This window comes from Canis lupus, chromosome 37, assembly GCF_011100685.1.
Source record: "Canis lupus familiaris isolate Mischka breed German Shepherd chromosome 37, alternate assembly UU_Cfam_GSD_1.0, whole genome shotgun sequence".
Classification (NCBI taxonomy): Eukaryota; Metazoa; Chordata; class Mammalia; order Carnivora; family Canidae; genus Canis; species Canis lupus.
The window spans coordinates 22,836,909-22,849,402 of record NC_049258.1 but is presented as its reverse complement, the minus strand read 5'-3'; the positions used below and the strand labels follow the sequence as shown (position 1 = coordinate 22,849,402).

The 12,494-nt window shown below is 43.7% G+C and overlaps 1 protein-coding gene across 1 annotated transcript in view; it reads left to right on the top strand.

Annotated features, from left to right (window-relative positions):
- Positions 1-10,720, top strand: part of MREG (melanoregulin) — a 62,527-nt gene extending 51,807 nt beyond the window's left edge. The window contains exons 3-5 of the mRNA XM_038585112.1: positions 6,809-6,899; positions 8,125-8,288; positions 9,073-10,720. Of these exons, the coding sequence (XP_038441040.1) occupies positions 6,809-6,899; positions 8,125-8,288; positions 9,073-9,207 (390 nt within the window). The 3' untranslated portion in view covers positions 9,208-10,720. The remainder of the gene's footprint in view (positions 1-6,808; positions 6,900-8,124; positions 8,289-9,072) is intronic.
- The last annotated feature ends 1,774 nt before the right edge of the window (positions 10,721-12,494 follow it).

Sequence of the window (12,494 nt, the reverse complement as noted above, 5' to 3'; positions counted from 1 at the left end):
ATCTACCAACTGAGCCAGCCAGGCACCCCCAATATACATTTTTATTATAATTTTGTATCTGTTTACATCAGATGGTAAAAAAAAAAAGTCAAGTTAAAGAAGGATCTGGAACCTTATATTCTGATGCAGAATAATTGCTAAGATATATTAAGTGTAAAGTACAGGATATAGTATGCCACCACTTATGGGGAAAAAATGAAAGGGTGCAGGAGAAATTGATAGCATTCATTATTTGTAGAAAGGACACTGATCGCTGGGGGACAGGGCTTTTATTATTTTGGATTGTGGGTCACATGAATATATTACCTAACTTAAAGAAGCAAACAATAAATATGCAACAAAAAGGGAAGCTGTGTTGAGGTAGCAACAGTAACTAGTCATTCTTTTCTGTTTCCTTTTTTAAATTAAGGATATGTGGACTCTGGAATTAGATTTGAATTCTGGCTTGACTGCTACTGGCAGTTGAGCACGAGGGAAGTGACATAACTCATGCAAGATTTAGGAAAGACTCTTCATGCAGACCAAATATAATGACCATTTCTTAAAGTTCAGTTTGTGATTATCTGATCTTGGGTTATGGAATGAAGACGATGAAGCAGATTTAAGCCTGGGTATGAGCATCTTCTTCTGAAGATGGATTTTGACCATCCAAGAAAGACAAAAAACAAAACTATTGTAATGCTTGGGTTTCAGATGGTGAATAGGTTTTGACTCAAAGTTATTATGAACAACCAGAAAGATTCAACATGTGTTTGTAAGTAAGGGAGTTGAGTGGTTGAGTCAATGGTAGTTAGACTCCTGTCCCTCAGATCTTTGAAAGAAATTACCCAATGAGCTATAAGCCACATCCTCTCCCCTGTTGTAAGAATAGTCTTGCCCAAATTAGAAGTTCTGCTCAGAGGGACAGAACTCGGGGCGGGGGGGCACCCAGAAAGCAATCCCTGGACATAGCAGAGGACTGCTTGTATATCTGTGTCATTGCCTGAATCACTTCAGGGACAGAAAGATTGAGCCATTAACACTGCAGTCTCTGTAAGCCATAACCTCACCCGGCTAAAAAGGTCTATATACTGAACATTGTCCCCCAGGAACAAGAGGTAGGAAAAAAGGAGACCAATATTTTGTGTGGCAATTATAGTTTCCTTTTCGTTTATGTACTCAGTGAGCGCACTCTGTGACATGAATCCTTCAGATGGGCAAGGACCAGAGAAAGAACTCCCTCCAGGTGTCTAAACCCAAATGGAGTGGTCTTGGATGACAGAGAGTTCCAGACGTAGGAATGACTTCTGATGAGATAGGATCCCGAGGCCCACGAGTCCTCAGGCTCCATCTCTCTGTGATTCTTTCATCTTTGTTCTCCTCCGAGAGTTGACTTCTCCCTTAGGGTGACTCTTCTCAGGGTGGCCAAAGCGATGGGAGCAGTTCTAGGTTTTGTACCCTCGCACCACGTTGTTCACGGGGGCCGGAGAACATCTCTCCTGGTCGCTCTTGAAAGCCTCGCGGATTTAGCTGCGTCTCCTTTGCTGAGCTGGGTTATGTGCCCATCCCTGCCCCACTAGGCGGAGGCTGACTGACTTAAGCTACTGGATTTCAAACCTGGCACCCCTTCAGAGGATTCTGACTTCAGCAGTCTGGGGGATGGATCTCGTGCATCCTATTTTAAAATGCTCCCCAGATGATTCCAATATACAACCAAAGTGGATATAGTACTGGCTTAAGTCGATCAGCGCCCCCTTTCAGAGCTGGGACTGTCGCTGTTCTCCAAAGGAAGGTCTGAGCGAACAAGGCAGATTGGTAGAAGTGGAAAACAGATGCTGGGGAAGCAACCATCAAGTATGTGTTGGTGGCAGGCATATTACTTGCCTACATATTTGCTGCCCCAGCGACCGGATCACACCTTTCTTCCTTGCTTCCAGAGCCCAGCTTTGGTTTGGAGCAGCACGGTGCCAGCCCCAGTGGATAGATCGCGATTGGTCCAAATACTACTGGCAATCTGTGTCCCCACTTTTTCTGCCTCCCTGGCAACGAGAGACACAGAGACAGAGAGGGAGAGAGGGAGAGAAGGAGAAGAACTCAGTTATTCTTTGTCTATCGCAGGCGGTACAAAGAGAGTTTAAAGCTAACCCATGAGAAATTGGGAATGTAAGCCTGATACCTGGAGCTACAGAAGTAGCTCCCAGAGGAGGAGATGGAGAAGAGGAGGAGGTGGAAGGAGGAGGACAAGAAAGGGGGAGAGGGAGGGAAGGAGGAGCAAGAAATGTCCCAGAGTACTGCTGAGGAATAAGGCAAGAACAAGACGAAGGGGAAGCAAATTTTCGCGTTCATTTCAGACCCTTCTGTTCTCTTTGGGTTCTTACTAATATGTGATTATATTATTTTCGCAACTAAAAATAAGTTGATTGCTTTTGAAGTTGTTCCTAAGAGTTTAGGATGACTTAACATAGATGTGGGCTCCTGTTAAAGTGCGTTTCTCTACAAACATCACCTTTTTTAGCAAGATATGTGAAGTACATTTTAACTGCCCCATTCATGCACAAGCTCACGGTAATACAGGCCTTGGTTCTGTCTGTCTTCTTGTCGCCACCACTTCATTCTCTGGCTCGGAATCTGCTGGGCCAACGACCAGAGAGGGGAAGCACCTCAAAATCTACTATATGCACCTTCAGTTACTCATTTTCAGTCACGTGTGTTTTACTTGGACTTGGCTCCCAAGTATCTTATGTAGTCAATTCTGCACTCTTTCTCCTCCTCCTCCCCCTCCTCCTTCTTTTTTAAAGAGAGACAATGAGAGTGAGTGGGAGGGGAGGGGAGGCCCAGAGGGAGAGGGAGAAAGAGAATCCTCAAGCAGACTCTCTGATGAACGTGGAGCCCGATGTGGGACTCCCTCTCACAACCCTGAGATCATGACCTGAGCCAAAGTCAAGAAATGGACCCTTAACTGAGCCACCCAGGTGCCCCCTGCACTATTTCTTTTAGTACAATTTTGCTAATTGACTTATTGTTAAAGTTTCAGGCCATCGTATCACAATGAACACAATGTACTACATCAGGTTCTAGCAAAAGACAAACAAAAGATTATTTTAGAAAGTAAGACGTCAACTTTTGATGTCTACTGGGTTTGAATTTGAACTCACTTGTGAAGAATATTTAATTGGTCTTTGTTTTGTTTTCAATTAATTTATTTTAGGGAGAGCAGATGGGGAGAGGGAGAGAGAGAACCCCAAGTAGATTCTGGGCAGAGCACAGAGCCCGACACAGAAGGCCTGATCCCAGAACCGCAAGATCAGGACCTGAGTGGAAACCAAGAGCCTGGCACTCAGGCGACTGCCCCACCTGGGTGCCCCTGGTCTTTGTTATTTTAAAACTATTTGCTTAAAAACAAATTGTGATGATTTAAAAATTGTAGAAGAACAGCGCAAGACTTGATTTTCTCTAGTTTCAGGGAATAGGTGAGTTAGTTTGTTTAGTTGTGGGTAAGATTTTGTACATCACCATTTCTCATTTGTTGCATGTAGATTCTGTTTTTTGGGGTCATATGTTAAATTTAAATTCCCCTCATCATTTATTTTATCAAAAGCCAATTCTCAGTTAAAACCCTACCCAGAACTTTAAATTTTGCACAAAACTTCCAGATACTTTCATATGTGATTATCCATGACCATTCTGTCCAAAGAAGACAGTAATAATACGGATATACGAAATGCTTGGTTTCATTCCATTAATCTTAACAAGCACCATGAGCAAGCCAGTCAATGCATCATATGTGGATTCATCCTTAGCAGATTTTTCTATGTCATAGTGTCACTTCTCCATCAAACACTTTTATCAGAGTAACAGATACTGAAACAGAATGAATTTGTATGATATGCGGTGTTGGAATTTAAGAATAGCGAAATAGCTGATAGATGGACAGCAAGAAGAGAAAAGTTAAAAAAAAAAAAAAAGTCTGAAGCTTGGTCGATCCAGTGATGCTGGGTCTCTGAAAAGATAGAATTTGGCTACATTGAGTTGAGGAAACATATTCTGGGGCATCAGGGTAAGAAGCCCGGGAAAGCTTCTCAGAGACCTTAAATCACAAGTTAATGAAGCCACCTAGTGGTTTGTCACGTAATTTGAGATTGTGTGAAGACAGGAGGCAACACATCTGCGGGTTGATTGTGGGAGCCTCTCTAATCAAGGGTTTCTAGAAGCCTGATCACTCTCCATTTAAGGAGGGTCCGTTTCATTGAGAACCCGTGGAACGCTGCTCTGTATAACATCTTCTTTTTATCAAAAAGGGACTGAAGCAACTCACATGAAAAGACAGTGAGAGAGCACAAACCAGAGAGAGAAAAGGCATGAATAAAGACACAAAAAGCAGCCTGAAATTTTGGTCGTTCAAAAATGCTTACAAAGTCCTATGAATGTTCCGTGAAAGGACTCTGTAATTTCACTTAGTGGAAACCGATCAGTTATAAAATTCATAATGTCCGGAATGGTGAAGCAGTTTTTGGGAAACGTAAAACCATCCCTGATGAGAGCAGAGTAATTTTTCTTCTGGATGTCCTCACAAATAGCGTCATATATGTGCCCTCAGTCCTCATAATAGAAATCATCCCAAGCCTTGGAGGATTATTTCCTAATTGTGTCTACACTGACTTGGAGGGAAATGTGCATCAAAGTCCACTTTTAGGGCTTGCCTTAACACATTGGATCCTCAGAATAAGCCTTTGAGGTAAGCAGTACTGGTATCTCTGTACTGCACACGGGGCTGTGAGACATTTATGAACTTGCCCAGGGGCAGCTGTTAATAATATGGAGCTGGGACCCAAACCCGGGCAGTATGGCTCCAGCACCCTTGTTTTTTTTTCCAAGATGCTATACACTGAATGGCCAGTTTGGTACAGCAAGGCCCATCCAACAAGAACGACAACACTTTTTTTTTTTTTTTGGAATTTTATTTATTTATTCATGAGAGAGGTAGAGACACAGACAGAGGGAGAAGCAACCCCCCTGTGGGGAGCCCGATGCAGGACTCGATCCCAGGACCCCAGGATCACACCCTGAGCCGAAGGCAGACGCTCAACCACTGAGCCACCCAGGCATCCCAAGAACAACAATACTTGAAGTCCTCCCCCAACCTGCACACTCTGTAGGCGATTATGTATATCATGTACTTTAACAGGATACCTAAGATGAGGTCAGGGTTGGATAGTTCCAAGATGACTCAGTTAACTTTTCTTTCAGGCCACAGGCTTCATCCCTGACCGCAGTCACCACACACTCGTGCTCACACATGTACACACACACTTTTGGTCCTCTCCCCCATCCACCCCCCCAAGAAGACCAGGGAAGAGTACTGAAATTCCCCACTTATTGGCTCCTAGGAAAATGGCTGAAATCCTATGCCCTTTTGATGGCATATCCTTAGGTACAAGATCTAAAATGCAGTTATAACGAAACACCCTTTATTTCGTTGGCTTTTCTTTTTCCAAGTGATCTCTATAAATATTTGCGAATGGTTGCTAATCTGATGTCTCAGTCGTGAGAGTTGATTAGCAGTGAGCAAGGCCAGCATCAACTGGAACTATAGGGAAATAGTGTCGTCACTGAAACATGTGCAGTTAGAGGAGACAAGACCTACCTGAGTCTTAAGTTGAGCATTAAGAATGATGTTCTTTTAAGCTGTGCATTAAAATAGTTGTGTGGTTAATGCTTTTGCTGAAAGGAGAAGGTATCCTCTATAAAATGACTGTTCTGTATAGAGAAGGCTCCTTAGCAATAAATGTCCCTGCCATTTAAAAGAAACACTTAGCTTAATGACGATTCTAATGCTCCCGGAAGATTCAAGGTCTGTTTGGGGACCAACATGATGGCCTACTGCCCATAAGATTGAAATTTTCAGAATGATAGCTTTTTAATAGTCTGCAGAATGCTTGAAAGATTCGCCCTCTCATGGAACATAAGTGAAAGAGCGCGATGCTGAGATATGGTGAAGAAAACGTTGGCTGGGAATCAAGAAACGTGGGATTCCCAGGTCTACTTTACTCTAATAAAGGAGGAAATAAATTCGTTGTGTGTGCCATTTTTCTCATGAACTTTGGAGTCAGAACTGGATTCAAATACCAATTCTGGTGCCAATTAGCTGAATGGTGTCGGATTCCCCAGTTAACCTCTTTGGGCCTCGGTTTCTTAATGTGTAAAATGGCTTTGGTCTCACATGGATTTTATTAGGTGCTTACTGTGTGCAAGTACTGTGCTTTTATATATCTTTTCTTTTTTTTTGCTTTTATATACCTTTAATCTTTATTTTTTGAAGATTTTTATTTATTCATGAGAGACACAGAGAGAGAGAGAGGCAGAGACCTAGGCCGTGGGAGGAGATGCAGGCTTCCTGCAGGGAGCCCGATGTGGGCCTCTATCCCAGGACTCCGGAATCATGTTGAGAGCCAAAGGCAGATGCCCAACCGCGGAGCCACCAGGTGCCCCTACACTTTAATCTTCATAACAATCTTAAACGACGTCACCCTTGTGGTTATCCTCACTTTATAGGTACGATCACTGCAACTGAAAGACCAGGCAATGGCAAGAGTTTACTTAGCATCATTTATACCGTGTGACACATCACTTCCTACAAGCAGATGACCTGGAAATGGTAGCCGACGGATTCCTACTGACTCCCTTCTCACCCGTGCCCTTCTCTCCCTTTAGAAAGGTTTTGAAGACTAGCGAAGAGGAGGCCCACATGCTTCAGTAGCTTACGTTTGGAAATTAGATAGCAGTGTAGGCCAAGGGGTAAATATAAAACTGGATTTGTATTTTCCTACAGGAGTGGCAAAAGCTCAACTATGATATCTACACCCTGCGACAGATTCGAAGGGAAGTGAGAAATAGATGGAAACGCATTTTAGAAGATTTAGGTGAGTCCAACAGCGATTGTGGAAAGGTACAGATAACCAGTGGCGATCATTCCTCTTCCCTTTCTTCCACGTGTTCTGTATAAAAGGCATGTCGGTCACTGATAAGAGCTGCTGGTACTAATTACTGTCCCAGTCCTGTCCTCCTTGCATCCTCAAGCATAAACATCTGATATTTCTGTTACCACCAGCCCATGTCTTGAGGACAGATTTTGCTATGTGTTAGTCCATCTGTCCTCAGTGTGGAGGGTCACAGGGCAGGGGAGCCACGTGGGCACTACCCCTGAATGTTTGGGGTTCGTACGTAGACTGGATTGGAGGAGCATGACTGGCCAGCTGGTGGTTGCTGTATAAGGTGAGGCAGGTGGGAAGAAATACTTTTTGTAAGAGAGACGATGGCAAAACTCAGCATAGATTTCCAGAAGGACTGAAAGGTAGAGAAGCTTCAGGGTTGTTACAAATACCCGTGGCATCAGAGCAAATACTGGGGTTTGGTCTTTCTTATTTCTGCCGGGGTCGTGACACAGTAACCATGGCCCCTCACAGTATAAGATGACCTCATTTTAGTACTTTAAAAAATGAACTTCTCGATTTTGAAGCCCCTCCGTCCTTCTGCCTCGAAAGACAACTGGACATCTTGGCATCACACCATTTCGATTGTGCTGTAGCAAGCTGCTGGCCGCTATTGCTTTCGTTGGGACCCACTGGGTTGGGGATGGACCCCCTGCCCTCTTTACTCACCCACTATTATTGTGACGGAATTGTCTCCCTTTACAATGTGAGTTACTCCAGGCGGATATAAATCTCTGAGTCTTTCGTATTTTGGGGTAATTTTAACTAGATGAGCATATTGCCTGGGGGAAAGGAATCAGGGCTTGGAGAAGCCTGGAGACCAACGCTTTGCTGGTTCCCGACTGCAGAGGCAGGTAGGTGAAGAGTGAGGAGTCGGAGGAGGATTTCAATCCAAAAAGACGGGCAGCAAGCTGTCAGCAGGTAAGGATGTGAGGCTTACCTTGGAGGGAAAAGTTATCGAAGAAAATTAAACAGGGAGAAACCTCAAAAGAGCTTTATTCAAGACCCTGCCAGTTGCACCAATGACCTGGGAAGCAGCCCATGGAATGTTTGTCTGGAGTCCACGTCTGGGTGCCTTCTTCACCTCCCGAATGATGGCCATTTCCTGGGACTGCTTCACACGAGGGGTACATTTTTTTTTTTTTGTCCCCTGTAGGTTTTCAAAAGGAAGCAGATTCTTTGTTGTCAGTGACAAAACTCAGCACCATCAGTGATTCTAAAAACACAAGGAAAGCTCGGGAGATATTGTTAAAACTGGCCGAAGAAACCAATATTTTTCCAACAAGCTGGGAGCTCTCGGAGAGATACCTCTTTGTTGTGGTAAGTGGGTATATTTTTTTATGTGCCCTAAGTTTGCTTTAAACTTTTTCTTTTCTTTTGTTTTTTAAGATTTTATTTGTTTATTTGAGAGAGAGAGAGCAAGTGAAAGAGAGAGAGAGAGAGAGCAATAGCCGGGTCAGGGACAGCGGGAGAAGCAGACTCTCCACAGGCACAGGAAGCCCAATGTGGAGCTCAATCCTGGGACTCCAGCATCATGACTTGAGCCAAAGGCAGAGGTTTAACCGACTGAGCCACTCAGGCACCCCAAATTTTTGCTTTTCTTTTATTCCAAATACTCATCATTCCAGCACCACCAGCACCACCACAGTCTGATCAAGTGGCAGATGAAGCTGGCATCTTATCGCTGATTTCCAGGGGCTGGAAGGATCTGAAGCACCTGCAGGGCTTTAACTATTCAGATTTCTGGATTGCGCTCAGACTCTTGAGGCTTGGGTTGTGGCTCAAGAATCTGTACTTTTCGGCCACTTCTGCTATGCAAGTCAGCTTTTTGAACGATTTGTCAGTCAAAGAGATGTGAGGAACATTGTTTGTAGGACCGAAGATGAAATGAAGCATTTGAAGGGCCTCTAAGAATGTGGGGTGTTTCTTGGATAATGTAACTAAAGAGTTAAGGGGCATCTCTACATTTGCTGAGAAAAATTTAAGAAGTGTTTTACTTGCTCATGATTATTTCTAGGATGGGTCTTGTTATTAGATTAGTTTTTCCCATGGGTGTGGCTTTGTTCCCATCTTGACAGCATCTGTATTTTAAAATCTTTGGCAGGACCGTCTCATTGCTCTTGACGCAGCAGAAGAGTTCTTTAAAATTGCCAGTCGAACTTATCCCAAGAAGCCTGGAATCCCATGCCTGGTAGATGGCCAGAAAGAACTGCACTACCTTCCACTTCCAAGTCCCTAAAGGAGAGTCCAGGGGGCAGAATTGGGATCCCCCCATTGGCACTCAGCAGCCAACCCAAGTTGGACAAATGCATATGGAAGACAGTAAGCAAGTGGAGGCCTAGCTAAGTGAAAAAGGAGTCTAAATCCTATAAAAAAAAAAAAGAGGGGTTTGGATATTTGGTCTTCAAGGGGATGTTACTGTAAGAAATACTCGGGTTGCAGTGAAACACCCTGGTGATCTTGTATCAGGGAGCTGGTCACTGGGATCTTTCCTACTGGGCGATTAGATTTCAAGAACCCACGGTCCCCATTTTGGTTTCGATTATACAATAAGCCTATTGGGAGAATGGGTTGTTCTAGTTAAACAAACAATAAGGTCGACACAGCTATCACTGAGCCCAAATATGGATTACCGAATTTTAAATGATTGTTCTAGGACGTAGGCTAATCCCAAAATAATACCAGGCATCCTGTGACCTTTCTTCGATCTGGAAAATCCTTCAGAACCTTGCAGGTGTCAGAGGCATCATCTCGAGTATAAGTCATGAGTATTCAGAGGTTCAGATGTCGCAGATAATAGAAATATCTAGCAGTGCTCCACAGAAGGGAGTTCCAGATAGATCGATGGCAGACGGAACTCCCTGCAGCTACATGTTAAAAGCTCTGTCTTCAGTGGTGGGACAGGCTCTCAAATTCTCCACATTATCAATACCTGGTTACCTCATTTTTGCGTATCGTCCATTTCTTGGTATGTTATCTGGGAGAGCATCTCCAAACTGCAATGTTGGACCTCCACTTCCTTCTCTTCTCCTTAATCTGCTTCTGGCCCATCAGCCAAGAGTTGCACCTGCCCAGCGACCTGCAGCGCAGACTTGCAGCTCTGCGTGTGCGGGCAGCGTTGCGCAGAGAAGGTCATTACTGGACTCTCTTCCATTTGGAAGAGGATTTTCAAGACGGAGCAATGCTGCCAATACAGTTCGCTTCTAGCCACAGACGGGGAAGTCCAGCCTCAGAAGTTAACTTGCCACTTGAGCAAGGAGCTTGCCAGGAAGTAAATCATGGTTCGTATCATTGAAAAGACTTCCAGGGCCTGGCAGGTGTGTAGGTAGATTGCTGAGAACACCGGCAATATTTTTACTTCTACAGACTCTGCTCTTCTCTCTTCAGGTAAAAAGTAACTTGTGTTTAGTTTGTCCAGGGGACTGTGACTTGAAAATTGCTGGCCAGCTCTTTTGGTAGTGTACACAATGTTTGAAATATTTGTTAGGGGAGAAATGTGTTCTCCATGTATTAATGCATTGCAGACCAATTTAACTGACCTTTTTCAGGAAAATTCTTTCTAGTATAGTAAGGAAGCTGAAAGTTTTATTTTTTATATTTAATGCTTAACCTCCCTCTCATATTGTTAAAAATTAGCCTGCAGGTAATTCCCCTCACTTCTGTGGGCTCTTGGGAGATACCCGTACGAAGAGTGAAACAAGTAAACAAAAACAAAAACAGGCAAAAAATAAACAACAGATCTTTGAAAATCGTACTGTTTTCATTTCATTTTATTTCTGTCCTTGGAATTTGTGTTTTCTCTTTCTGCCTTTTTTGTTGAGATTGTTTGCATCTATGGGGAATCAATTGTAAACATTGTCTTTCTTTTTGGTGATGAATGAATAAGGATAAGAATGTCTCTATGATTATAAGCAACATGGAATTATCCAGGAATTTTTCCTTGCAAGGAATTAGAAGGTTTCTGTATTTACTTTTCAGTTGGATGTGTGTTATATTTCCAAGAAATAAGGAGCAGATCATTCTTTCCATAATCCCTTCAAAGAGTAAAGAAGCTGATAGACAAGTGGGTTTAAAGACCTCTCCCTTGTCCTAAAGCCAGTCAAGGGGCAGATCTGTGCTCAAGTCCAGGGGAAACCACTGTACAAAGATGACTCCAGGGATCACTCCAGAACTCAGAGACTTACCAGAACCCAGATCCGCAGATGTGCAGATGGCTAGAGGGTTTTCCCACTTTCTAAATGTCTCCGTGTTGCCCACTGTAGTACTTCTCAAAGGCTCTTCTGTGTATGCAGGGTGATTTCAGATGGTAGAGACGAATGGAAATTTCCATATTAAGAGTTATTTTAGTTTAATGTGCACTGAGGGGGAAAGCCTTGTAATTTGCAGACCAATACCTGATTTCCTGTTTCATGGATATTATTGCAGTAAACAATAAAGTATTTATATTTTCTTAAAGGGGACACCCGGGAAGGCGCAGTGGAAATGCTGACCAAGGTGATAAGGAATGCACCTTGAGGGAGCAGTCACATCCCTGAGAAACTCTGTGGTAGGCCCGTGGTCCAGATGCTGATCCAGAAGTGGGCTCAGTAATAATACTGGGGATGGAAGAAGAGGGGCCCAGGGGCAGTGCTTCACTGCCAGAAGCAAAGTGGGCACAAATATCCTAATGAGTGGCCAGGTTTGAGGGTAGCTGCAGGGAGAGTTGGAGATGGTTAGTAGAACGCAGCATCCCTAGATGCAGAGTAGATGGGTAGCTGATAAAATATTGCTCAAGCTATACCATCAAAGGATCTCAAGGTTGGATGACCAGGAGATAGGTAGGGCACAGCCCCCCTAACAGAAAGTTGTGCTCTCTTGCCAAGTTTCTAGACCTTAGCTATTTTCCAGACCCCAAAACTGCTGACTAAAGGGAAGTCTAGATTCCCAAGCGGAGGTCTTTGCAACACCACTCACTGCAAGTACATATGGCAAAGACTCCCCTAGTTCTTCCTCAAAAGGACCTATAGTTATTTATCTGGATAACTGTATACTGGGGGAAGGAGTGTACAAAAACACTCTGAGGATGTAGGACACAACATCCAAGTTGACACTGATGCTCAAGGACAAGAGTGTCATGATAGTGTGCTTTTTAGAATGGAGGCATATCATATTCCTGGAGTCCTATCCCAGGTCTAACTCGCAATAGGTCCATTGAGTCCATGGATCCATTCAAAGGTCATGTCCCACTTCCAGAATAAATTATGGGGCTGAATATACTGGGGACTTGGGAGGACCACTATTCACTTCTTGACCTGTAGATTATTCTAGTGAGAGAGCTTAATGGAAAGCTCTGAAACTGCTCCATCCCCTGGCCTTGATAGTAAACCAAAACCAATATCGCATCCCAGGGAAATGGCAGAGATTAATGTTACCCTTAAAGACCTAAAGCTTACAGGAGCGTTGGTCTTGACCACAGTTCCGTTTAATTCACCACGCTGGCCCCCATGAAAACCAAATGGATACCGGAGAATGCAAGTGGTTTATTGA